Genomic DNA, 24,964 nt, shown 5'->3' with positions numbered 1-24,964 from the left:
TGTGAGGGTGGTAAAGCACAGGCATAGGTTGCCCAGAGAGGTTGTATCACCTCCACCCTTGGAGACAGATACTCAAATCTGACTGACTGGTCATGACCCTGAGCAACCTGCTATGGGTGACCCTGCTGGGAGCTGGGGCAGAGTTTGGACTGCACCATTCCCAGAGGCCCCTTCCAACCTCAGTCCTTCTCAGATTCAGTGACTGTGTGATGCTTGAACATAGACACTCATTTTCAGCTCTTCATAATAATAAAACTGTAAAATTAATATATGCACCATTTTCCAGGTCCTACATGCACTCAGGTCCTGGGTTGAGACCTTCTGTCCCTTGCTGCAGGCTCTGGTGATAAATGAGATGAAGGCAGAGTGTCTTCCTGAGCTGTGGCTGCTGGCAGACAGGATAACTCCAAGACTTGTCACAGGCTGCTGTGAGAGAGGCAGTACTCAACCTAGGTGACTTCAAGGAAGCTCTTTTGTATCCAGGAAATCAAAGAGAAACTTCTCAGGAAGGATAGTTATGCCACTGGTGCCTAATGCAGCATTTCTTGCAACTGCTCTGATGCATTTCATAAGGTGATAATCCATGCAGGATGCTGAACTAGAGCAACAACTGTGTGCCCCAGCCTGATGGTAGCCCTAGTCTATGCACCTGATCCCAAGATATGCTCAGTGCTAACAGGACGTTCACTGAGCACGTCTCCATCAGAGGTGCTGCTGGTGTTCAACAGCACCAGAGAACGGGTGGATCACTAGTGGTCACAGCTGTAAGACAGAAATAAATAAATTTAAGACTTTTGCATCTAATTCTTCTCAAATATTGTGAACTCTCAGATTTGGCTGTCAAGATGACTAAGTAGCTAGTCTCCTCCTATTGAGAAGAAGTAATGTCATTTCCCTCTGCCAATACAGTTCTTGGCAACCTGATGGAAAGTATTTTATACATTTTTTTTAATGCACACACCACTTACAGGGGAATCTTCAGTGAACACATACTATGTTTTTGCATTTTATCCTGTATAGAAATGAATATAACATAACTAGAAAAGAATGCTAAATAAATTCTAACAATGGCAATCTAAAACTATTTAAACAGTATTGTTTACATGCTTGGTATTAGAATTTTCCAAGCCATCTTAGTTGCTCTCTGTCTATTGTGTTGTTCAAGCACCCTTAGGAGCAGATAATTTCTGTTTGCCACAGGAACAATCTTTTTGATGTCCTCAATAGAAAAATTAAAGAGTTTGGCCATCCCTCAACCCTTTCTATCAGTACCCTGCAGTTCTCCATCATGAATTTTTTTCCTATTAGCACAGGCCTTAATCCTGCAACTGACATATGCTAACATTATGGTCTCTGAATGAATCCACTGACTGTGAAGTTAAGCACACACAGACACGCTCACAGGGTAAACATTGCATCTGAGTTGACAAGGGGAAAGCTGAAGCATTTTATAGGCCAGTTTTTAACCAGAATAGCTCAACAAAAAATAGGGAAAAAACTATTTCTCTATTTTAGAGATCAAAATGAATCCACTGTTTGCTATTCCAACTAAGTTAAAATCACTCACACCTTTTTATTTAAATGTTCTTATTATGGTGCTTGACTGTACAATTGTTTAAACAACCAGCTAGTTTACCTCTGAATCTATAAAGCTGGTATCACAACTTTTAATGGTTTTTTTTTAACCATAAATATTTTTCCTCCTTGAGCCTTTGAAATGGATCAGAGCAGGAGAAAGAAATGCCTTGTTCTTCCATGGACTGAAGTAGCTGCAAGGAGTGGGAAAATGTGCCTCAGCTTATTGGCAGCTGCATTTGTAGTTATCTTAAGTCTCAGCACACAGCCAGGATCCAGGGCTGCAGGACACATTTCTGGGGCTGCAATCAGCTCTGAGCCTTCTGTCCAACAGAGCCAGCAATTTCAGCAAGGTCATTTCTCCCTGTTTTCTGGTCATTGTCCTGGGCAAGAAATGCCAAGTGGCAGCTCAACATGACGCTGAATGACGCAGAGGCTTGAGGTGAGTGTGCCCTAGTCTTTCCTGAAAGTGACATGGACCACAGATACCCACAGACTTTTGATCAATAAAGTCATATTTTACTAAAGCATCAAATAAAATCACTTTTAAATAGAAACACCCAAATGCACTGTGTGAGGTGAACAAAGTGGAGATGCTTGGTCATAAATACAGTGTTTTCTTGGAAGAAGAGTGTGAGACAGAAAAATTTTTTTTTTTTCTATGGTCTTGCCCACTAGTCCAGCAACTGTGAGCATTGAAGAAACCTCATAAAATCTCCTCTGGGTCCCTAGGAAACTCTTCCTTCAGCAGAGGATCTGTTAGGTCTGCTCCAACTAGAAAAAAGCTCCTGTATTTCTCAAGGTGCCGCAGCCACCACTTGTGCTATCAATGCCTCCATCCCTACCTCCTGGGCTGCACACCCAGAGCATCTCCCACAAACAGCTGCTTTTTACCCAAGCAGATCTCCCTCCATCCCACAGTGCCCACCTCGCTGTGATGCTGTGGCCAGGAGGACACAAGTAGGTGGGTTTCTTGGCCACTGCCAAGTCACACTTTGGAAAAAAGCTCCACTTCTATACAGAAAAACAAGCAAACCATCACAAAGAGACTGGCAAAAAAAAATCTGCAAAAATTACCACGTGAGGAAAGACAGACTTAACTACTCTGTGACTAAAGGGGTGGTATTTTCATCTGGGTGGGAGGTGGGGAGAAGGGAACCTGTTTCTTATCAACCTGAATCAATTTGTTGAAAATGCACAGTGGCTAATAAATCCCAACATAAAGTACCCCCAGTAACAGGGAGGGTGTTTGGATGCCTGCGAGCAGGTCAAGGTGGTCCCTGTGAGAGTGTCTGCATGCGCCTGACTGTTCCAGAAGCCCGTTAGCAGGATCAAGGGTGAAAGGCATGTTTCAGCTAAACAGAAGAGGACATACATCAGCGCTGATAGCTAACGCTTTTAAAGCTAACAAAACACCAGCTAACACAACACATCGGATCTTACCTTATGACATGAGTATTCTCAGGGTTTTTGCAAAGTTAACCAGAAACAGCTAGATACAGGCCTTTGCCAAACAGGGTTGCAAACACCTAATAGCCGCAAGCTGTGTGAGAAAGGGGCTAAAGCTCTTCTGTTCAGGTAGAGCGAGACAAAGGTAGATCCTCTGCAGGATTATCAGGCTGTGGGATACAACTCCTGGACCACATTCAATGGCAACATGTAAGCAAATGTCATTAAAAGCTTTCTACCTTTCTTCCTCCTAACGTCTGCAAGATTCACTGCTTCCCCCCATCCAAGTGTATGGGCTGGGGCAATGGATCTAGGAGTTTACAAAGGAACAGGTTGAAAGAGCAAATACAAGGGTGAAAGACAGTAAGTGCTAAGTTGGCATGGAAATGAAAGCTGGACCACTATCCTGTGCTGCCAGTGACACTTCCACCAACCCACTGACCTCCTCTTGCCCAGCTGTTTCTCAAACCCTGAGCGAGGCCACTCTCAACCTAGGAGAAAATCTGCATTGCCTAAGTCCCCTTACAGTGATTCCCAGGATTTGAAATACTCTTTCCAGTATCTGTAAAACAAGATGTTTCTATTTTTTGAATGGAAAGAAAGCCTATTGCGTTTAAGATAAAAAGTCCAGCCTGCTTCTTTCTTTTGCTCAGTACCTCTCCATACTAGGAGGGATGCCGAGGAGCAGGATAACATTTTGAGTCTGTGTAAATACTCTGCTACTAGCAGCTCCCTAAACCTGTCTGCTTCCCATCAGCGCTCTTTAGCTAAAGAGTAACCATCTGCCTGAAAGAACTATGGTTCCTCACCACTATACAAAAAGCCAGCTCACTTTTGTTTACCTTGTGGCAAGTTCTCCCTACTTCTGTTAGTCCTGAGAGACAACATCTCTGTAAACAATTTAACCTGTTCTCAAGCCAATTAACAATGTGAATGAGATGACAAGTTTTCACAGCCAGTCTCGCAAAGCAGCCTGACATCTCACTGACTAGTGCAGTGCATGCAGTGGCTCCAGGAAAAAGTGCCAGGACACCTGAGGAGGGTCTGCTGCGATTCCTGTTGCATCCCTCAACAAATCCCCCATGCCGCAGCTTCCTGGCCCAAGCCTGGGACTAAATATTTTTGCTTCCTCATAAACCTGTTGGGATGAAATGTGATGAGGTATGTTGAAATCTCATGGAAAGAACTGCAGATCTGTAAAATCTTAGTCTGTATTTGTGACTCTGGCTTATATAAATATATAATTGCAATTAAGTAACACAGTCAACCATAAACTTTAACTCTGAATCAGATCATGGGCTATGACTCACAAATTCCGCACAGTGATTACAAAATATCTAATGAACTTCATCTAATACACAAGCGTTAAGTAATTTACTAAATGTCTGATAATGTAAGAGTAGGATTAGGAGGAGTACTGGCAGAAATTCCTGTGGCTTTTCCTCCTTCACAGCTCCCCATCGCTTAAGAGATAAAGATTATGGTTTCTAGGGTAACTAGACACACACACACAAAAAAGGACACATTGTCTAATTTAGTTTCCTGAGACTGTCAGAGGATTGTCCGGCTAGGAGCATAGTCTAAACATGATTATGAAAGAGATTTGTAATGTATTTAATCACTGATTTTAACTCACAGTCATGCCTTACATACATTTTTAGTTTTAAGAGTAATTCTCATATTTAAATGTAGTTTTAACAAATAGTGACACATTAACATTCACAGACCATTATTAAAGACACATAGAGGACAGATGGTCCTGTTGTGTATGTGCATATGTTACCATTGAGGCAGTTTTACTTTGCTTCATGACACACCCACACATAACTGTAAAGATTTGAATAAACACATAATTTTTCTATGACATTTATGTTTCTGTATGGTTTATGTGCACGCACATACACAGATGATAGACCAGATTACCATTTCAGATCACAGACTTTCACACTGCAAAGGGGAATAAACGATGCAAGTCTTACAGCAGTGTAAGGGCCAAAAGTGACAATATGCTGGTAAAGCTGGGGACTAGTGATCCTTTAAAACAAAAGTCTTAACTTTGTCTCATTCGGTGTTTGCTAGCCAGGAGTATGGGAACGCATACGCATTCCCACATGGACACTTGAGCTGTCTCTTTGCAACAGAGCTCTGCTCCTTTTTTTTTTTTTTTTTCAAACCAGAAGACACCATGCTGCTGCTGCAAAGCCTGCAGGGCACTGCCACCTCCTACCTTCAGGCACACCAACCATTCTTCACCTACATGTGGGCACTCCTGCCCTCTCCCCTCCTCACTTCCAAAGCTTTGTGTCATGGTATCTGAAGAAGTGGCGTGTCTCCCCCTCTTTGGGACCCATCTTTTCCACTTATCAAGGTCCAGGTGACTCAGAGACAGCATTCCTTCCTCCACCTTCCAACAGCATTTAGGTCACTAATGCTGGGTCAGACAACTTCCACCCAGTTATCCAGGACCTAAACGTGATGTTACTCAAGATGTCCCTGCTGGGATGATGGCAATATATTAAATTGCGCTCAGGAATGTTCCCAGGCACTGGAAGGAGATCATCAGTTCTGCTAAACTGTTTGAGCAGCCCCATCATGGTTTTGGTCCATGCCAACTTGTACTCCTCTGTAGCATTCCCAGGCAGGGTTCAAGAGCCAGAGCACTCCAGAAGTCACCCCAAGCAGCTTGCATGCAGACACCCTGTCTTTCCAGGACAAGGGACTGCTCGAAGAGTTTATGGCTGTTTCATGGCAGCTGGCCTCAATGTCAGAGACCATTCCAAAGTATGTTCAATTTAGTAGCATAGACAGAGCCTTTTGAGACTTCCAGATCAGGGCTGATGACCCAGGTATCCTTGATGGAACCATACTCAATGCTAATGAGCTGATTCCTTTCTAATCTCTCAAGGCATTTAGTATTCATATGTACTGTGAATAGAAGCAACACCTTGCAGGTGTCTATTTTACAAATTATCAGCTGTTTTAAATCTAAATGTAATTATCTATTTTAAATTCTCATTATAAATATTGGACCTCCAGTCTGAGAAGTCTTCCACATGCAGAGCCAAGCAACGGAGTCTGAATCCATGACCAGACAAAAATCATCCAATAAGTAACCTGATGCCCTAAAATGACACCTGTGAGTCACTCTACAGCAGTCTGTTTATTCCCAGTGCTGCAGTAAGCATCCCAGGCTCTGGTGAAATCTGAATTAAAAAACCTAACCTAGCTTACTGTCCAGCAAAAAGCTTGCAATGAGCACTGTAACTGATTTAACCTTATCCTGTTCTTGAGAAGGCTGATTTCTTGCAGTATCCTTCATATTTCAAGATTCTCTGAGGTAAGTGTCCCACTCTCACAGCCAAAACTGATTGCAAACACCTCAAACCCAGGTTAACTGAGCACTGCTGAGGCCTGAAAGTCAGTATATGGCCCTGTCTCTTTTGGGCAAGTAAACACCCTGAAGAAACCTGTGAGTTTCAGAGGGCAGCTGTATAAATTTTAAGAGGTAGATCAGAAGATTTTACAGATTCTTGCAGAAAGCAATACTTCCTGCGGATATCTTGCCTTTATCTTTGCTAAACAAGCACTACAATTTCATTTCCAGGGCCAGGAACCCAGGTGCTCAAGTTACACAAGTCACGCTGTATAGGCTAGTGATGACAACTGAAGTATCAGCATCCTTGCTGCACTGTGCTGTGACCTGTGGACACCTTCTCTTTTACTTCTTCCTTCAGAGCTGTATAGGCAAAGGGATGAGATGGTAGGTAGTGAAACAACCCAAGTAGGAAGAAAGGCCCTGTTCCTTTGCTCCAGTGCAACAGATGCACACTTGAGGAACATTCTTTTCTAGGCAGACAGCAGTCAATACTCAGCAGACCTGCGCAACTGAACCTCCATGGTATGTGCATGAATGCCCCTGCATGATGTTATTTTAGACCTGGACAGTAGTCAGCAACACCTTAAGGCCAGAGGGCTCTAAGCCAACACAGAAACTCAACAGCATTTATAAAAACCAAAACAACAAACCACCACCCTGTGTACACATAAAAATATAAGTAAGCTTAAAAGATCGGCTTTATGTGTGCATTATATAGAACAACTGGAATGTTTTACACACAGCCAGCACTTTTTGCCTTGAGAATAATTAGGAAGGGTTCAAGATGACCTAATACCACTTCCAAGTCGTATCAGGCACTAGCTCTCTAGCTAAACTCTACTGCAAGCACCAACAAACTTGCATTTCCTGTTCTTAAATGTTTTGAGTCTTAACTGCTGAACTTTGAGATAAAGATCATAGTAACAGCAACACAAAAGAACAAAGGGAAGGGAAGTGCAACTGAAGCAGAAGCTTAAACCAAGGCAGTAAACTATATGTTGTTGATGTGCTTTTATTAAGAGAATATGTAAAGGACATTATAAGGCATTCAAAGCATTTGGGGGTGGGGAGGGAGGGGAGGAAGAGACAATTCTTGAAGTAAATGTTCCATGGAGACAAAATCTCTAATAATTTATTGACCTTCAGTTTCACATTGTGAAAAAAAAAGCAAGTTTTACAAAACCTTAAAATGTAGTAGCAAACAAAAAGATACAACACAGACAATTTTACTTCTTCACTTGCACACTTTTCTTTTAGCACATGAACCACATCTTCAAAAGCCAAGGAAGGGAACATTATTCTGCTCTAATCACTCTTGTTCAGACAGGTGTCAGACCTAGAGAAAAGGGGCTGCACAATTATACCAGAAGAGGAAGGCTGTCCTTTGTTATATGTTTCTACAGCAACCAGCCTGCAAAATAAGAGGAACCTTCCTGTCTTATGCCAGGGTTTTTGTGTGCACTCTTCTGTGAACTGCTTTTGCTTCAAAGTGTGGGGTGTTTTGCAGGACTGGAATGGTCAACTAGCTAGCCAGGATTCCCACATCAATTCAAACAGCAAGAGCCTAGCATATACCATGCAGAGCCAGAGGCCCACCCTGACTTTGGCTTCCTTCAGCCTACACACAGGAATTAATCGAGGACTTGAAAGCAGACCACAACTTTGGAAACAGCTGCAGAAAATTCATCCCACTTTTGGAAGTTGCATGGTGCTACAAAACAGATTTCATAAGCTAAGTAGATGTAGATGCAGTGCAGCTTCATGTCTGGACTCTAATCAGCTCGATGCAGAAAACAGGTCTCAAACCTGTATGCCCTTATTCAAACAAGAGGGCCCCTGGGGACCCAGTTCTTCTCTTCCTTGTACCTCCTGCACTCACTAGCGCCTGGGGAGAGGACATGCAAAACACAGGAAGTCTGATTTTATGGCTCTCTTCCCACTCCCAGGAGTGATCCGTAAGATGAAAGGCAAAAGCAATTCAAGGCTGTTTGCTTCAATAGGGCAACCTGTGCAAGTACAGGGACATAGAAAGGAGAGATACCCTATTTAGGATGTTTTCCTATTGCTTAAAAGCCATCTAAGTGAAAAGAACCAATGCTGGGGGAGGGGGGAAGGGAAGGCTTAAACACCTTTTTTAAATCTATCATTTCAAGAAATCAGTTTAACCAGAGGAACTGTAACTGTTCACATCTAGCTGGGCCTCACCCTTTAAAAAAATGGTAATGCCTTTGCTAATTAATCAATGTTCTCTCAGTATTCACAGAACTCCAAATACTCTTATTTCTGAAATGTAAGGGTCTACTCCAAACAGCAAGTCAAATGTAAGGCAGCACAGAGAAACTTCCAGTGACCAGTGTAAACATTTTCAGATGACAAAACTTTCACAAATACAGCTACATCACTGTCACACAAAGAAAGGCAAGCATCACCAATGTGATTATTTTTGTTTTGCATGCACGCATGCAGCTGTTTACTTATACCACAGCACACACCATGTTACTGAATGTGCCTGTTAAGTTGGGCTCCAGAAACATTTACAAAAAACCACAATACAATACAGGCTTCATGACAGGATTTGGCAAAGAAAGCACCTGTGAAACATAAGCTTCTGAAATCCAGAAGAAAAACAGTAGCTTCATCTGTCTCAAGACCAGACTGATAAATAAATTTATGTAAAAATCAGTTTGGTTTCTCAGGATTGTGTCTGACGCTTCTGAGCAACCAAGTGTTTAAAGACACACCTGGCTAAGGAAAATAAAAGGCAGCAGAGTTTGAGGGCTATTTTTAAGATTAAGAGGTTTGAAATTCATTTTCTATCCCCATAAGAATTTTGCCAGAGCACTTAGGTCTTTGACACCTGGCCACTCAGATGATCATCTGAAATCCAGATGGATGAGGCAATCCAGTCAGTGCAAAATTGCTGCTCTTGGTTTTTTTTTTTTGTTTTGTTTTGTTTTTTTGTTTGTTTGTTTTTTGTTTGTTTTTAAAGACTTCATCACTAACCTATCTTGAGGTTTTTTGTTTTTATTCTTGAATCACCATACTCCACTCATTCAGGTCAATGTGGCTATATTGTAGGTACCCCTCCTCCAACCCAATAAATAAATAAATAACTTTGGACAATGACTTCATCTGGGCTTGGTATCCAGAAGCTCTTCCACAGTATTTGCGTTGCAATCAGGAAGCTGCACAAAGAGAGAGCTGCAAGAGATTTTGGCTATTTCCAGATTAGAAATTGAAAGGCATGACCAACAAATGAAATGTAGCAAGGACACCATCTACAAGACACACCACATGCAACCTGGGGAGCCGGTGGCCTGAGAAAGTGACCTCCATGGCTTCTTCCTTTAGTACGCGTGTAATTTAAGATCCTGCCTTGTAATTCTTTCATTTCCGACTGGGAAGCCACCCCTCCCTCCCACTTCCAACTGTTATCCAACAGTTTTCTTTCTTTGTGCAGCAGAGCAAGTCAGCGATCACAAAATGTGCAAAACATACAATTCACACAAGCCCTTGCAACATGAAGACCATTGCAGGCATTGCTTCAGCATGCAAGCACTGAACAATAAATAACTATATCTACAAGTAACATAACAGGAAGGGGACAGTTTGAATTACTTATAAATACAGGGAGGAAAAGGAACAAGGAGCATTTGGGGGATGTAATTTTTGTTCCCCACTGTTGCAAAAACATTTCACCACTGGTCTGTTCCTTATCAAGTGGAAGGTCACTCACTGCACACAGGACAATGCAACATGGGATCTAAAAGATGTAGGCACTGCCCACAGACAAGCATGCTCCAGTTAGAGTTCAGCAGCAATAGCGCTGTCTCTTCATTCACAGCAGCATCGCACTGTTTCAGATCTGGCCTGCTTCCCCTGCAGCTGGCGCTGGCACTTCAAACCACCACAAAGCAAGGTGACAACCATTTCAAATTTCACATACAAACAGCGGAGTCCATGGAAATTGAGTGCTGTGTGCTGCACAGCTCAGAGAAGTTCTGTCTCTTCTTTTTCTCCTTTGAAGGACTGATTAATATTGGCATTAATCCACAATTACTAGCACAAGGACCTGATCATAGGTTTGTCCATTCATATTTAAACCACGTGCTGAAGCATTAAAGACAGGTTTTTTTTCTTCCCATTCCTTCATGTCTGGGTTAGATAATTTACAAGGTGCTGATGATTTTCTTCAAATGCAAGAGACGCTGAACGATTTTTCTTCATTAAAACCTTTTCTCCAGATCTGAGGTTCCAATTCTCCTCTCCAAATAAAGGAGTAAACTAAAAGCATGGGAAAAGGGGAAAAAAATAAAAAGAAGAGAAAAAAGACTTAAAGGGTTTTGCTGAGACAATGTACCATAAGGTTTTTGTTAGATGTCAAAGAAAATCTAAAAGCTAGGCTTAGGATACAATCCAGTTGATGGCTTTCCCACCCCCTGCACCCCCCACCCTCCCCCATTCCTGTGTGATAGCCAACTACTGATAAATAAGCCAGCCAAAACCATAATTATTTAGGGTCAGATTCTGTCTTTATTATTATATTTTACCATCCTACTGACCCCAGAAAGACCATTTCATTTTTTGGCTATAAAGTCAGTCATTTGAAACCTAAATCAAACTGGCCCAATACAGTTCAACATGATGGGCTCTGCATCCTGCATACTTTTAACAGTTCTGTGTTCACCCAAAATCTTAAAGGTTTGTGGATTTGTTTCAAGCAAACATAACATTGTGCAACTTCTTTTCCACAAAAGCTCCCATGAACACTTAGTACAAAGAGTTTTTTCTATCCCTGGGCCAACACAAACCTGGTTGGAATAAAGCAGAAGGGGAGGTGAAGGTGTCTCACCCCAATGCCTCCGTTCACCATGAAGAATTCTGAATTTAATTGATTCACAATATAGAAAAGGACATATAATCCCCTTACTTAAAACTTATCTACTATTCATTAGAGCAGAAGTCTGCCTCATTTCTTTTCACACAGCAACGTACCACGCATCAATAACTCCACCCTAGAGTCCTTTATGAATAAATAATTTTTAATGAGAAATTCAGCCTTTGGATGCTGAGATCCTGCTTTGCTTAACACTCTGAATCTGTATTAAAATTCCAGCTTCCAAACCATCATCAGCTCATCATAGTCATTTCTGATTGCACTGCTAGGATTTTAGGAGGCAAATCCTACATCATTACGATGCAAAGGAGCTCCAGCGAACTCACAGTTCACTTGAACATAATACCACATCTCTCTCAAGCTGTGATGTCTAAGAACAACAGGGAACACTCACAGGAGACACCACAGCCTACATAACAGCCCACAGCACCAAGACTCTTTGCAACTGTGGGCTTGAAACACACTATCTTTGTTATGTCTGAAAAAAGGTCTCTGCACTTAGTGTTGATTAGTCTTTCCTAGACATTCTTTAGCATAGCATGTCGTTCTTTCCACTGAAAGGGATTACCAACACTGAAGCCAAAACAATGTTCCTTGTCATGGGATGAACTTTAAAAAAATTATAAACAAGTCTGAAACGGAGGGGGGGGAAAAAATCCTACTCAGAAGCCCCAAGTTTGAGGAATGAGACAAAGCAGACTGAAGTCTTCCTAAAAGCTGTCAGACTGGGGCCACACAGCACCATGAAAACAGAGGGTAATCAGAAGTAATTTCCTTTTTGTCCTTCCCACCCACTGACAAAGCAGCAGGAGTCAGTAGAAAAAAAAAAAAAAACAACAAAACTACTTGCTGGATGAGCACACAGCATTGGAGAGATTTCAGTCTACGGCTGTGTTCAGCCAGTTATCTTGTGTGTGAGTTAAGCTAAAATAATGGCTTTTAACAAGATACCACACAGCAAAGGAAAGCTTTTTACACCGTTATATTCTGAGGACTCTTTTTCAAAATAAAACACTCCCTCTCATGTACTGTAAACTTCAGAACAATTAAGTCAGTCTCAGAAGGATAAGTCAATATTTTTCTTGGCACAGACCAGAGTTCGGGCATTCAGTACTGCTACTCTGATAACACTGATCACTGCTGAAAGTCAGTAATAATAGAAATTAACTGAAGATGTCAAGACATTGTTCCCAGCTAGGGAGGAAGCCACCACACAGAAATCGGGGCTTCCATTTGCTGGTTGTCAGGGGTGTGATTACTCCCAGCACCCAGGATCTGGTAAGTCTCAAGGGTTTGTCCTTCTTTCCCAAAAGTAAATCTGGGAAAAATGAAGTAAGGAGAGGAGAGAGGGCAGTGTCTTCAAGACAAACAACCACCTGGGACAAGAGTAGCTGATGGCACAACACAGCCCAATTTCACACTAGATTTCCATGCTGACCTGCTGCTTTGCATGGGCCCAACCTTGTATTCTTGACTTAACCAAAGCTCCCAGTCAGCTGAAAGGCAACTATGAGATAAATCCTGTAACACAGAGAAAGGAATTTCACAACTATCCTTAATTTCTAGGTATATAGTTCTAACTACACTGCTTCAAAGACATTTGGGTTTCATGTTTACTGCAAGAGTCAGGCAAATGTCTCCAGCTGCAAAAGACACCAGAAAAAATAAAACCATCTGTCCCAAACAGAAGAACCTAGGTAAGTCTTCATACACAAGCTTTCTTCCTATTTTCTGGAGAGCCTAGGTAACTTAGATGCAAACACAGAGCTTGTTGAATTACTGCAACTGTACTTGCCTTGTTGCTTTTAACCTGCCTGCCTTCATGGTTATGCTATACACTGTTCAAATCCAAAAAGGAACTACCACTCACAGGGCATGGATTATTTAGGAGTAAGCATACCACTATATTTGGTTGGTTGGCTGGTGGCAACTGTGATTCTGAACTGAAGTCCCAAGGGTGGAATGGGGGAAGAGAGCAACACAACACTAACAGGATACTGCCAGATTTGTTGTAAAATATACAGATTAATAGTTCTGGAAAATGTCAGTGACAAAAGTGATATATCTCTAGAAAAGATAAAACTAAGAAAAAATGAGAAACACTTGAAGTAACAGTTAGTACTTAGGATGAAATAAACAGATTTGAAAAATATTGGCAGTATGTGTAAGTACCCAGATTTTTTAGTGGGTTTTTTTCGTGAATCTTTGCTCCTTCTAAAAATCAGAAATTCACAACAACCAACCAAGGCCAAATTCAGACTTGCTGGTGAGAAGATACAATGCTGAAGTTGCATCTGGTAAGAGCTTGGCCCATTATGTATAATTAAATTGTTTTGGAACAGTGTGTGCTATAGACCAGTAATTATTTCAGCCAGCAGTATTAATTATATGTCTTCCTGACACTATATCTAGTCCAACATATATGACCATAACTATTTTAAAGAAATCTGTATTTTAAAGTGTATCAGTGGAGCAAATACAATGTTGGTCCATGCAGGTGCAACCTATCTCACCTATCTGGGTGAGATGGAAAATTAGGCCTGAAGTGCCTGTGAAACACCTTTCATAAGGCAGCAAGTTTCCTTAATGGCTATCTGCATGGAGAAAGCATGCTGTCTGCCTGGAAATTCAAGTGAATTCACTATCAGGCTTCAGATCAGAATTTACAGTATCTTTTTTGGGCACTGTTTCTGGATATATAGAGTGACCTAGCCTCTGTTGTCAGGAAAATGGCACCAAACCCATGTTTAGCATGCATTTAGTATTTAAACACTGAGCAGGATTTGATTTCCAAAAGATTATCTGCATTTCCCCACAGGTTGAAAGCGTTATTTTTGCTCAGTCCTTTATATCTCAATCATGCAGGAAAAGGCCACATAAAGAGAAGTGGGTGCAAGATACGTGGCAAACTACTTCCAGTATGTGGCTTTGTCACAGACATAGTGCCTGGCTTATAACAGCCTGTGAATGTATGTGTCTCAGTTGTTCCACCTATAAAATTGGATTGAATATACTCACACTCCTCAGAGACGTGAAAAGCATTATTACAGTGTAATTCAAAGGTGTTATTTCTTACCTGGTCATTTGTAATTGCAACATACACACAATTATGAGGGGAGGTGCTTCCATGTGCTGACAAACGCTGTGGGAATTAACGAATAGGGCACAGTTGTTATGCTGTTCCATACATCCAACGTGGGATCATAGCAGTCCAACGTTTTGCATCTCTGAATGCCAAAGTAGCCTCCAACCACATACAACTTGTTTCCAGATGCTACTGCATGGCAGCTCATTCGCTTTGCTGTCACATCTCCCACCTTAGTCCACTGGTATGCTTCACTGTTGAATTTATAAGCGGAGCACGCAGAGAATTCGGTATCTCCACCCATAATAAAAATCTGGTTACCCAGAACAGCTGCAGCTGTGTAGCGCCAGGGCTGGGGGCAGGTGGCTGGTACTGTCCACCTGTTTTCACACTGATCATAGCACTGAACTTTGGGCAGCTTGTCATGGCTAACGCTGGTACCTCCAAAAGCAAACAGCTTAAGCTTTGCACTGACTACAGCTGCATTGCTTACTCCCTCTCGCAATGGGGCGACCATGGTCCATTTGTTGGTCACAGGGTCATATTGTTCTACTTGCTTTAAGGATACTGAAGGGGAAGCTGGAAGGCAACCAGTTGCTGCAGTGTGTCCTCCTACTACATACAAACAGTGCTTAAGCTCGGCAGAGCCATGCCCAAACCTAGCTACCAGCATGGGAGCAGCCTTTGACCACTCCTCATGAAGGGTATCATACACCCACACGTCTTTGGAGACTCCATTTTCTGACCCTCGTCCTCCAGTGATATACACTTTGCAGCCTATGGCACAAGCACTGAATTCTTTCCGTGGACTTGGTATGTCGGCCTTTGGAATGATCTCCTTTGCCTTTTGGTCCACCAAGTACAGCTTGTCACACATAAAGGTTTGGCCACCCAAAAGAAAAAGCGAATGGCCAGTTTTACGGGGTCTGGCACACAAACTAGTGACCACTCCATCATTCTGTAAGATCTTTAACTTGCATCGTATTGATTCTTCTACAATCTCTTTGCTTTTCCTTTGCTTGGTGATAAGTTCTTCCATGGCCACATTCTCCATAAGGTATATGGCTGGCAAGAGGGCCAGTCTCACTGTCTGCAACAGCTCGGGCAGGTAACAGTGACGCTTACTCAGGTCATAGTTGACCCAGTTGATAACCGATTCATATACTAGCCTTTCATCTTCAGTTTCTAATTCTTCACTGGAAAGGAGCTGCACTACCATGTCTTTTGGCAGCTGAAGAAAGTCTTCACTTTTACTGATACTCTGGAAGTTGCTAAGGCACATCCTCCAAGAGAGTTCATAGAGCTTGGTGCACTGGTGAGCATCCGACAGCAGCAGCATGCCAAGACAGTTGGTGGGATGAAGGTTTTTCTCCAGAAATTCTGCACAAGCATCCCTAATGTCCTGAAACTCCAGCATGTCACCGGCCTCCAGCAGCGACTCTGCATTCTCCTCATTGATGATAACCCTGGAGGAATACGCATAGTCCAGAAGAAGCTCCAAGACTTCAGGATGAATCGAATTATGAAAGTTGACTTCACTGTCCTGGCTCTCTTTCAGTCCTCCACTGAACATTGCTTCGAAATAGCGGCTACAAGCAGCTAGAACGGCTCTGTGGCAGGGGAATGACCTGTTCCCAGCATGCAGAAGTACATCTGTAAAGAGACGCTGCTGACGCAGAAGGTTCAGGTGAGTAAGGACACTATCAGCATAGGATGACTTGTGGAACAAGTATATGTTTATGGAGCCAGTACTGGCCCTAGATTTGCGATTTTCATGCATGCTGACTGACATTTTCTTTCACACCTATAAACAAAGAAAATAAATTAATAAGATTAATGAGAGTTATTTTTACATATCAAAAAGTGTATCTGTTATTCACTATAAGATGGGAAAAAAAGCCTTAATTTATAGATGAGTGGACAGAGAATTGCATCTACCTTTGGCATGTGTTTATTTTTTGTAAGATGAGTTTCATAAATGACATACTCCAAATTTGTTGCCCAAGAGCAGGTTTATCTTGGGAAACCTGATCTCCAACTTTCATAGCAATACAGTAAGCAAGTAAGTCAGAGGAGAAAGAAAAGGAGCGAGGACCGATTTTCTCACCCTTCCCCAACCTAGACCAGTTGATTCATTACATACGTACACATGCATATGCTTGAAACATTCTCCTGTACTGAATCATAGCAGGAAGAGCTACCAGACAGAATACCTAAGGAATGTCAAAAGCTGCACAGGGAACAAAAAACCTACTAATCCCATTAGGAAACTTCCCTTTGATATAATAATTCCATATGCAACAGCAGAGAATGAAAAAAAGGGAACTTTAAAATAAAAACCTAGCAATGATCATAAATTTAGACTCGTGAAATCATAAAAAAAAAAAAAAAAGAAGACAAATTTCAGAGATTACATCTCAAACTCTGCCAGCAGCTGCCTGCTATAGTGATACAGCATATACACACATTGGCAGAGTCAGCAGAACAATGTGTTTTGACTATCAGCTGAAGTCTCCGAGGTATCACCTCTGAAGCTGCCTTGAGTCAGGTACTCAGACCACAAGCCATTGGTTCATTCCGAGGTTTGGAGGAGGCATAAAACAGAAGATCTATCCCATCCTACTCTATTCCTAACAAACACAATGCTCTTTGGTCCCTGTTTGGAGATGAATGTTACTGTTACCTGCCATGATATGCAGGTCTACGTATGATTACAGCAGCAAGTTTCCAGATTTAATTAAGAGCCAAGCCAAAGTAGCATGGAGTATAAGGAAAGGGAGGAATACTGGCAGCCATATAAAGCTAATGGCCAAAAAGCCACAGGGCAAGTAATAGGAGGTGAAGCATACAGAGCCCAGTGCAAGCTGTGGCTGTGACCATTACTGTAATACTTTCACTTCTCTCTCTCCAAACTGCAGAGGAAGCTTGGAGAAATACGAGAACCAAACTTCCCTAAATACTATGATACTCGTATGCCCAGAGTCCCTTTTACTGCACCTTCAAATAAGGAACAGGGCAAAAGTCTATCTGGGAAGCGCCCAATGCTCAAAGTCAGAGCATGACCTGAGGCCACTCGTGGAGGTTTTTAATGTGGATATACTTCCCTCTCTCACAGACTCAAACATTTTCATATTCCTGAGCATGTTTAAGCAGTACAGAACTGTACAACTCTACTCCCACACTTCATCCTTCAACACAAGAGCTTTACAAGCCTCAAAACCCCCTCCCCCCATTTTTTAATAAATAACACATATTTTTCTAGATTCGTAAGACCAGAACCTTTAACAAGATCGAAGCCATTAATTTGGGCAGCAGACTCCATTTCAGAACAAGTGATCTGTGCATATGCAATATGCAACACCTACAGAATAAATGCAGCATAGCCTCCTTGCTGGCTGTGCTAACATACAGAATAATTGGATTTTGTCCCATCCAACAGCAAGTTTGTGATACATCTTTCCCTTCAGTCACAGCAAAAAAGCCCCACAAACCAGTATCAATTAAGGAACAAAGAGATATCTTACTGTAAAACTACCATAGCCCATTTCCTTTAAACTGAAACATGACCTCCCTGATGAAACTTAACTGGGATTGAAAAGAACAACCAACACAGCTCAATATACAGTACTCAACTCAAAATCCTCCAGAACAGAGAGGAATCCTTCCCATCACAGCCACAAGGAAAGGTATTTTACCAATGCTCCTTAGACCAACCTATTAAATGCACTAAGAATGACCATTAAGGAGGCTGGTATGTCTTCAAATTACAAATCCTGTTACAAGAAAAATTAAATTACCTTTAATGCAATTGTATTGTCTGGCAAATAAAGACTCAGATGGCATTCAAGGATACTGAGCACTAATCTCAGACTAAAATTACCCATTTAATCTATAGCCAAAAAGGTTATACTGACTATATACAGGTTGAAACCTGCTGGAACTGAAGGATTACAGAAAGGGTCACGGCTTGAAATACTAGTACACAGTTTGGAAACACGGATGGGAAGGTAAACCCTTTATTGACAAAGCACCTCCTGCAATTTTTTCAAACTTTTCCAGGCACTTTACCATTTTATGATGCAATGCAATTTAATGGATCTCTACAGATCGGCTTTCCTCACACTGAGGACCTACTCCTGCAAGGTTTCCTCACCAGGGAGCAGGATGGGAGCTAAACACCCACTAATCAAAGACAATAGAGTCACCAGGATCTGAAGATGCTCATTGCCCCCCTGCTCTCCACCTCGGTTAAGTCAATGTGTATAGGCCACAATCTAGGCATATCAAAACATCCACGAAAACACAGCTCTTCTCCTTTCCCCCCACACATTGGGAGAATTTGGCATATACTGGAAACTTTCTTTTATCATGCACGCAGGGTTCAGAAATAGGGCAGTTAAAGTTCACATCAGACGCTGCAAACACAGGCATTCAGATCTTTCAGCAGACTCTGCACTCTTGCCAGCATCACTTGCTCAGCATCATTCAGAATGAGCCCATAACCACAACAAAATAGAATCAAACATAAAAACCCACCCTGCAGTGATGCATACATTGGAGGCTACAGACAATATGCAGATGGGAGGAACAGATCACTGTGTGTTACCCAAGCCCACCCACAGCCACAGTTACAGACAGCACTGTAAAAAAACTAAGAGCCACTGACAGCCACTGAATAAGACGCTCAACATTTCACCCCACTAAAATAGAAGATTTTTTTTTCAGTGATCAATGCCATTTCTCAGGAAGCACTTGCAGATTTTATATATACTGGTCTTTATTCTAGTAATACTGCCTTTATCATCACAATGTCATCTACTGAGAACAATTCAAAGTATGACAATTCACGTTTAAGATAAGCTAATGTATTTCCCCAAACAGAACAAAGATACATATCTATATATATCTTTTTCCTCCACTGTGGTTGCCGAGATGAGTTTACACATGGACTAGTCGAACAAACATCCTTACAAGCAATTATCATAATTTACTAACAGACTGTTTCTGTAAGTATGTCCTTTTGCAATTCCTGACACTTAGCTCAGTCCAAAATCTTACAAGAATATTAAAGTGTATAAATCTCTGATTTCTCTATTTGGTGTTGGAAATTATGCAAGACTCAAATACTTCAGCAGAGGTAATTTACAGTCAGTAAGCAAATGTTCATCTTGAATAATATGAGTCAACTCCCTTCAGGCACTTTTTCCTTAGAAATAATATTTGTATGCAAAAGACAAGAAGTGGTCAGTAAATTACAGATACAGATTTTATCTAGGAATAGAGGTTGAACCAAGACTTTGATTTATAATTACACTTCAACAGGCTGCTTGTCACAGCAGCCCCAGTAGTGAACACTACTTTAAGACTGAACAACAGACTCCCTGCCCTACTTAACAGCTCTGCAGCATGCAGGTCTCAGCCTAAATCAAATGAAAAATCAAGTATTTTCAAATTACTGACACATCCCTGATGTAGCCTATTTTAATATGACTCTGTAATTACAGGGTAGTGGTTGTGTTTTGTTTAGAACCAGCGAACCCGCTGAAGGAGAGGAAATCTGCTAAACAGCCCATCGATTTAACTAATACCGCTTTCAACTGCTAAATCTGCAGCGATACTATCAGTTTTGCAGAGCCAAACCCTGACCCTACCTCAAGTCCTCTAAGCCACAAACTCAGTGGCTTCCTAGTACCTGCAGTGAGACGGAAAGCAGAACACGCTGCTCCTGCTACGAATACACTACTGTTCACCACACGCAGACAAAGAAACCAAACTCTAAATTCTCCCCCCCCAGTTCACTCCATCATAACGCCTGAACAACTCCGTCTCTGAAAAGGAACTTGCTGGATTTCTTCCCAACTTGATAAAGAAACAGTATGAGAAGTTAAAATGCATTTGGTTTCCTTTATAGAGCAATAACCTCGTGCAAAAGTTTCTCCACCAGCGCGGGGAGAGCAGCGTCGCAGCCAGCTCCGGGAGCAGCCAGGCGCTCGCTCATTCCCCTGCCCTGCCTCCCGCCCGCGAGGGATGCTCTGCACCTCCCGGGGCCCCGAGGAGGACGCCGAAGCCCACCGGGAAGGCGATCAGGCTTCCTAACAGGAGCTGGCCCTGTCCGAGGGCAGCCGCATACCGGAGACAACAGCTACCACGGATGTCAACGCACCGCCCGTCCAGCGCCCCGCTGCCTGCAGAAGGGCCGATGCTCCCCGGCGCTCCGGGCGAAGCGGAGGAGGGCCGGGCGCCGGCTGCGCCGGGGACCAGCGGGGCAGCCCGGCTCCGGGCGCAGCGGAGACCCAGGCAGCGCCTGCCCCGCGCGTGGGGCAGCCCCGCCGCCCGGCCGCCCCCCGCGGACCCGCGCTGCCCGCCCGCCCCCCGCCTCGGCCGGCGCGGCAACAGGTCGGCGGGCACCGACTTACGGCAGCGGCTCCTGGGCGAGCGCGGGCGTCCCTCGGCCTCCGCGGGCGGCGCAGCGCCGCGCATGGGCGGGAAGCACGGCTGCCGGCTCGGCGGTACCGCGGAGAAGCGGCAGCGCAGCGCCAGCGGAGGTGGTGCCGCTGGCGGGAGGCGGGACGCGGAAGGAGGGCGGGAGGTGGGAAAAAGGGACGGAAGGAAGGTGAGAAGGGGACGGCTGCCGCTGCTCGCACCGCCGGCCGCAGCTCTGCCCCGGCGGCAGCGCGGAGAAAGGGTATAAGGGCTGGGGGCGGGGGGAGCGTTTATGCAAAGCGAGTGAGTGACAGGCGGGGGAGGGACGGGGGGAGGAGGAGGAGGAGGAGGCGGAGGCGGAGGCGGGCAGCGCGGCAGCGGCAGCAGCAGCAGCAGCAGCAGCAGCAGCGGCGGCGGCGGCTGGCGGCGGCGGCAGCAGCAGCAGCAGCAGCAGCAGCAGCAGCGCTGCGCTGTCTTGTCCCGGCCGGCGGCAGGGAAGGTGCAAAGGTGCCCCCGCGCCGCCCCGCCGGGGGCTGCAGGACGGCCTCCCCTGCCCGCGGGCCGCGCAGTGGGCGGTGCCCGTGGCCCCGGGCCGGGCCGGGGTGGCGCGGGGGCCCCGCGGGGTTAGCCGGACCGGCCCCCGCTGTGCGGGCTAGCCGGAGCGGCATTACGCGGGGCCAGGCGGGCGCTCCCCGGGGGACCCGGCTGCCAGCGCCTGCGGCGCTCCGAGTGGACGAGGGAGCACGCGCTGCTTTGCCGACAGCGAAATAACTGGACGGGGACGGGGGAGAAGGGCCGCGCGGCGGCTGCGCTGTCCCGGCCCGCACGGCGTGTCCCGCCGCGGCCGAGCCCGGGGAGGAGCCGAGCCAAGCAGCCGCCGGCGAGCCCCTCCGCAGCGTCCCGGAGAGCGGGCGGCAGGGCCTGAGAGCATCGCGGGGGGCCGAGCACCGCTCCCGGGCGCGGGTCCCTCCCGCGGCCGCGGAGCTGCCGCGCACCACGCTGCCACTGCGCTCTCATGAGGCCGTCGCAGAGCTACCGCCTCGTAGCCGCACACCGACGTGCTACAGCAGCACAACGCTAAACCTGGCTTTCATTATTTACCAATTAACAAAGTATGAGAAAAATGTGCTTGTGCAAAAGGCCGATTTCAAAAATAAACATCTAGACGTAACAGCAGTGTTTACATAAAGGTATTGTGGAGCTCTCTACAAGAAAAATACAGGGTGCCATACTAAACATTGTACATACTGCTAATTTACCACTTGCTAATACCATTTAAAGCAATAGTATTAGTCTAAAGAGGCTTCAAGAAAGATAAGAACAATTATTTCACATCCACCAGCAGGAAAGTCCTAGCTGTAATAGTTTAGAGAATTCGTCATAATGAAATGTGACCCAAATTTCTCCTATTAAAAAAAAGCCCTGCAAGCATTTCACTAACATGCAGAGAGTTACTTGCATTCCTCTTGCTGGACTCCAGAGTCTGCAGATAAGCACACAGTTAGTGTACAGCAGGACACATCTGAAGTTCCAGAGAGCCTGGGAGCATATGCCAGCCTGAAGAGCATGGCTGAACAGAGAGCAGATGAAAGAGTAATTTGTTTCATGGATTATTTCTTTTTACAATATTGTTTGATTACGACATGAAGTACTGCAGATTGCAAGGTCTAAAAATGCTGCACATCTGTATGTAATAAAGTATGTTTCAAAGCTGTTAAGGTGTGAGAAGCTGTTGGAAATTGTAAACAACCTTATGCAAGGGGTATTCATGGACACAAGTGCTCACTTGAGTCATCTGTCTCTAGAGGATTTTGGATTAGACTGTGAATGTTTGACCTTTGGATTGCACATTGCATTGTCCATGTTATGAGTCTGGGTTTTTTCTTTCATCATAATATTTCCCATAAAATGCCACAATCCTGTTTTCTCCCATTTTCCTGGAACAAAACCTGCAGAGATTCCACCCAAATCCTCTCTCTTTAGACGTAATTTCATTATGGTGAATCTTCCATAGTCTGGTGTCAGATTGTATCATCCTATGCAACTAAAAACACAGGGATGCATCACTTCATACAGCATAAGGACAAACTTCAAACAGGCAGAATTATCACCACAAGTAAAAAACAGAAATGGTAGAATAATGTTACCTAATATATCACTCAGCAACATCTGAATTGTAAAACTGATTTCGAGCAGGGCTATGAGGAACGGTCAGTGAAAAATGAGTTCTGGAGAGAGGACAACATACAGGGTTTACGTGGCTGCCCACAGCACACAGATTTGGGCAATACTCTGAACAGAATGATGCAATAATCCTGTAAGAGAGTGACAAGATGATCTTCCATGTCCTCCATAAAATGAGGAACCTGTTGAAGTTAATCAGGGCAGAATGATTGGATGAAGCTATACATCATCTGTTGAGGAAACAGCTACACAGCCAAACAGTCCCTTCTGTGTGCATGTAACTTCAGTGCATATGCACTGTGTAAAGCAGTGCTATTGGTGGGAGCAGAGAGGAGAAGAAAAAGGAACTCCCTAGAACTCTGACTGTAATTCCACACCTGGAACACTTACAAACCACAACAGCAGTTCTCTTGAATGTGCTCACAGGAGCCCCTATTTATGCTCAGATGACAAAGACCATCCAAAGTTCCTCTGCTCTCTTCTGCACAGGAGTTAAAAGTAGGTAGCTGTGGCTGAATACAGCTTATAATACATTTAGAAGACGAATGCTCGCATGGCTAGCTTGGAAAAAACACTCAAGAAATTAACCTGGTCCAAAGCAAATCTTGGACCTGGTTTATGTTGGTCTAAGAACTAAGTCGAGTCACATTTAAACACAGTTCCAGTTAAGCCAGTTTTGTAGATAGGCCAATCTGTATTTTGACACTGCTGAAAACAAAGCTGGCCTAGCCTATCCCAGGACATAGTTTAACATGCCCACTGAACTAGTTTAGACATGTTTCTCCTAGTATTTGTATGCCAGAATAGATAGGATCTTTGAAGTGTTGCTAAATATCATGATTTTATCACAAATCACAAGATAATTGGCCATTTTCTCAAAGCCCCAGCTTCTAGAGTCATGTGAAATTGATAATCTCATAGGGCTGGTTTTGTTTATTTCTTTTAATAAATTATGCAAAATGGCAGTGTGGCCTTCAAAAACAGAAAGCGTGTAAAACCCCCAAATATTTTCAGTTTTCATCTCTGGAATTGAAAGTGACACATTTGTCAACTCAAATCAATCATAGAATCACAGAATCATAGAATGGTTTGGGTTTGAAGGGACCTTAAAGATTATCTAGTTCCAACCACCCTCCCATGGGGCAGGGAATCCACCTTGCTATGCAGAGAAGCACTGGTGTTTTAACTAAATGACTTTCACCATGCACTTTATTTAAATTGGTTTGGCTTCTGTGTTGAGACAAGTTCTTGGATCCTTGAATGTATAGCAAACTTTGTAATATGGCTTTATTGACACTTCAAATATTTTGCAGGCATAGCTATGATACAAGGAAATACCTGCTTTGCACCTTATTTACTTATAGCAACTTATAATGATTTCTGAATATTGCTTAATAATCCTGCTTGCCCAGACTGTTCTGTGAAAGCTTACCAAGGGCTACTGCTACTGTGTTCATCAAAACAAAGCAGTTTTCTGTGGAAACTTACCAAGAATTACTATGTTCGACAAAAATATGTTTCTTATCCTTGGAAAGCAGATGTGCTCTAACTAGTTTAGTCTTTTAATGAATAGATAGCCATATATGGATGGTAGAAATTGATACTCTGGTACTTTTAGATAAGACAGAATGAGTAAACCGGCTGAAACCACTCTTGCTGTTCAAGAAATTTGCTAAGAGAATCTGCGCGTGCTCCGGGGAAAAGTACAAGGTGAGAAAGACTACGAGCCTTCCTCCCAAAGACCCCCGAAGACGCCCCCCAGGAGGCAATGCGCAGGTGCAAAGAGAACATAAACTGCTGACACCAGCCCTTCGAATTAACCCAGCCTTACTCATGCATATGTATGTTTGTGTTATGTAATCCAATGAATATGTATATCCACGCTCTATAAGTTTCTGCTAAATGTGGTGGGTGTGCAAGCTTTGTGGAGAAATCCCCTTGCACCCCGGCACTGGAGTAAACATACCTGGTGTAT

The 24,964-nt window shown here is 43.7% G+C and overlaps 1 protein-coding gene across 1 annotated transcript; it reads right to left on the bottom strand.

Moving 5' to 3' along the window:
• Window positions 1–7,396: 7,396 nt before the first annotated feature.
• Window positions 7,397–21,027, bottom strand: ENC1 (ectodermal-neural cortex 1). The gene is made up of 3 exons (XM_074812787.1): window positions 20,799–21,027; window positions 14,374–16,186; window positions 7,397–10,684 (listed from the first exon to the last, which is right to left on the bottom strand). Exon 2 carries the CDS (start codon window positions 16,172–16,174, stop codon window positions 14,405–14,407), a length of 1,770 nt encoding a protein of 589 aa, XP_074668888.1. The 5' UTR covers window positions 16,175–16,186; window positions 20,799–21,027; the 3' UTR covers window positions 7,397–10,684; window positions 14,374–14,404.
• Between the last annotated feature and the right edge of the window lie 3,937 nt (window positions 21,028–24,964).

This window comes from Strix aluco, chromosome Z (assembly GCF_031877795.1).
Source record: "Strix aluco isolate bStrAlu1 chromosome Z, bStrAlu1.hap1, whole genome shotgun sequence".
In the NCBI taxonomy this organism is placed as follows: Eukaryota; Metazoa; Chordata; class Aves; order Strigiformes; family Strigidae; genus Strix; species Strix aluco.
This window is presented reverse-complemented; position numbering and strand designations above follow the sequence as displayed.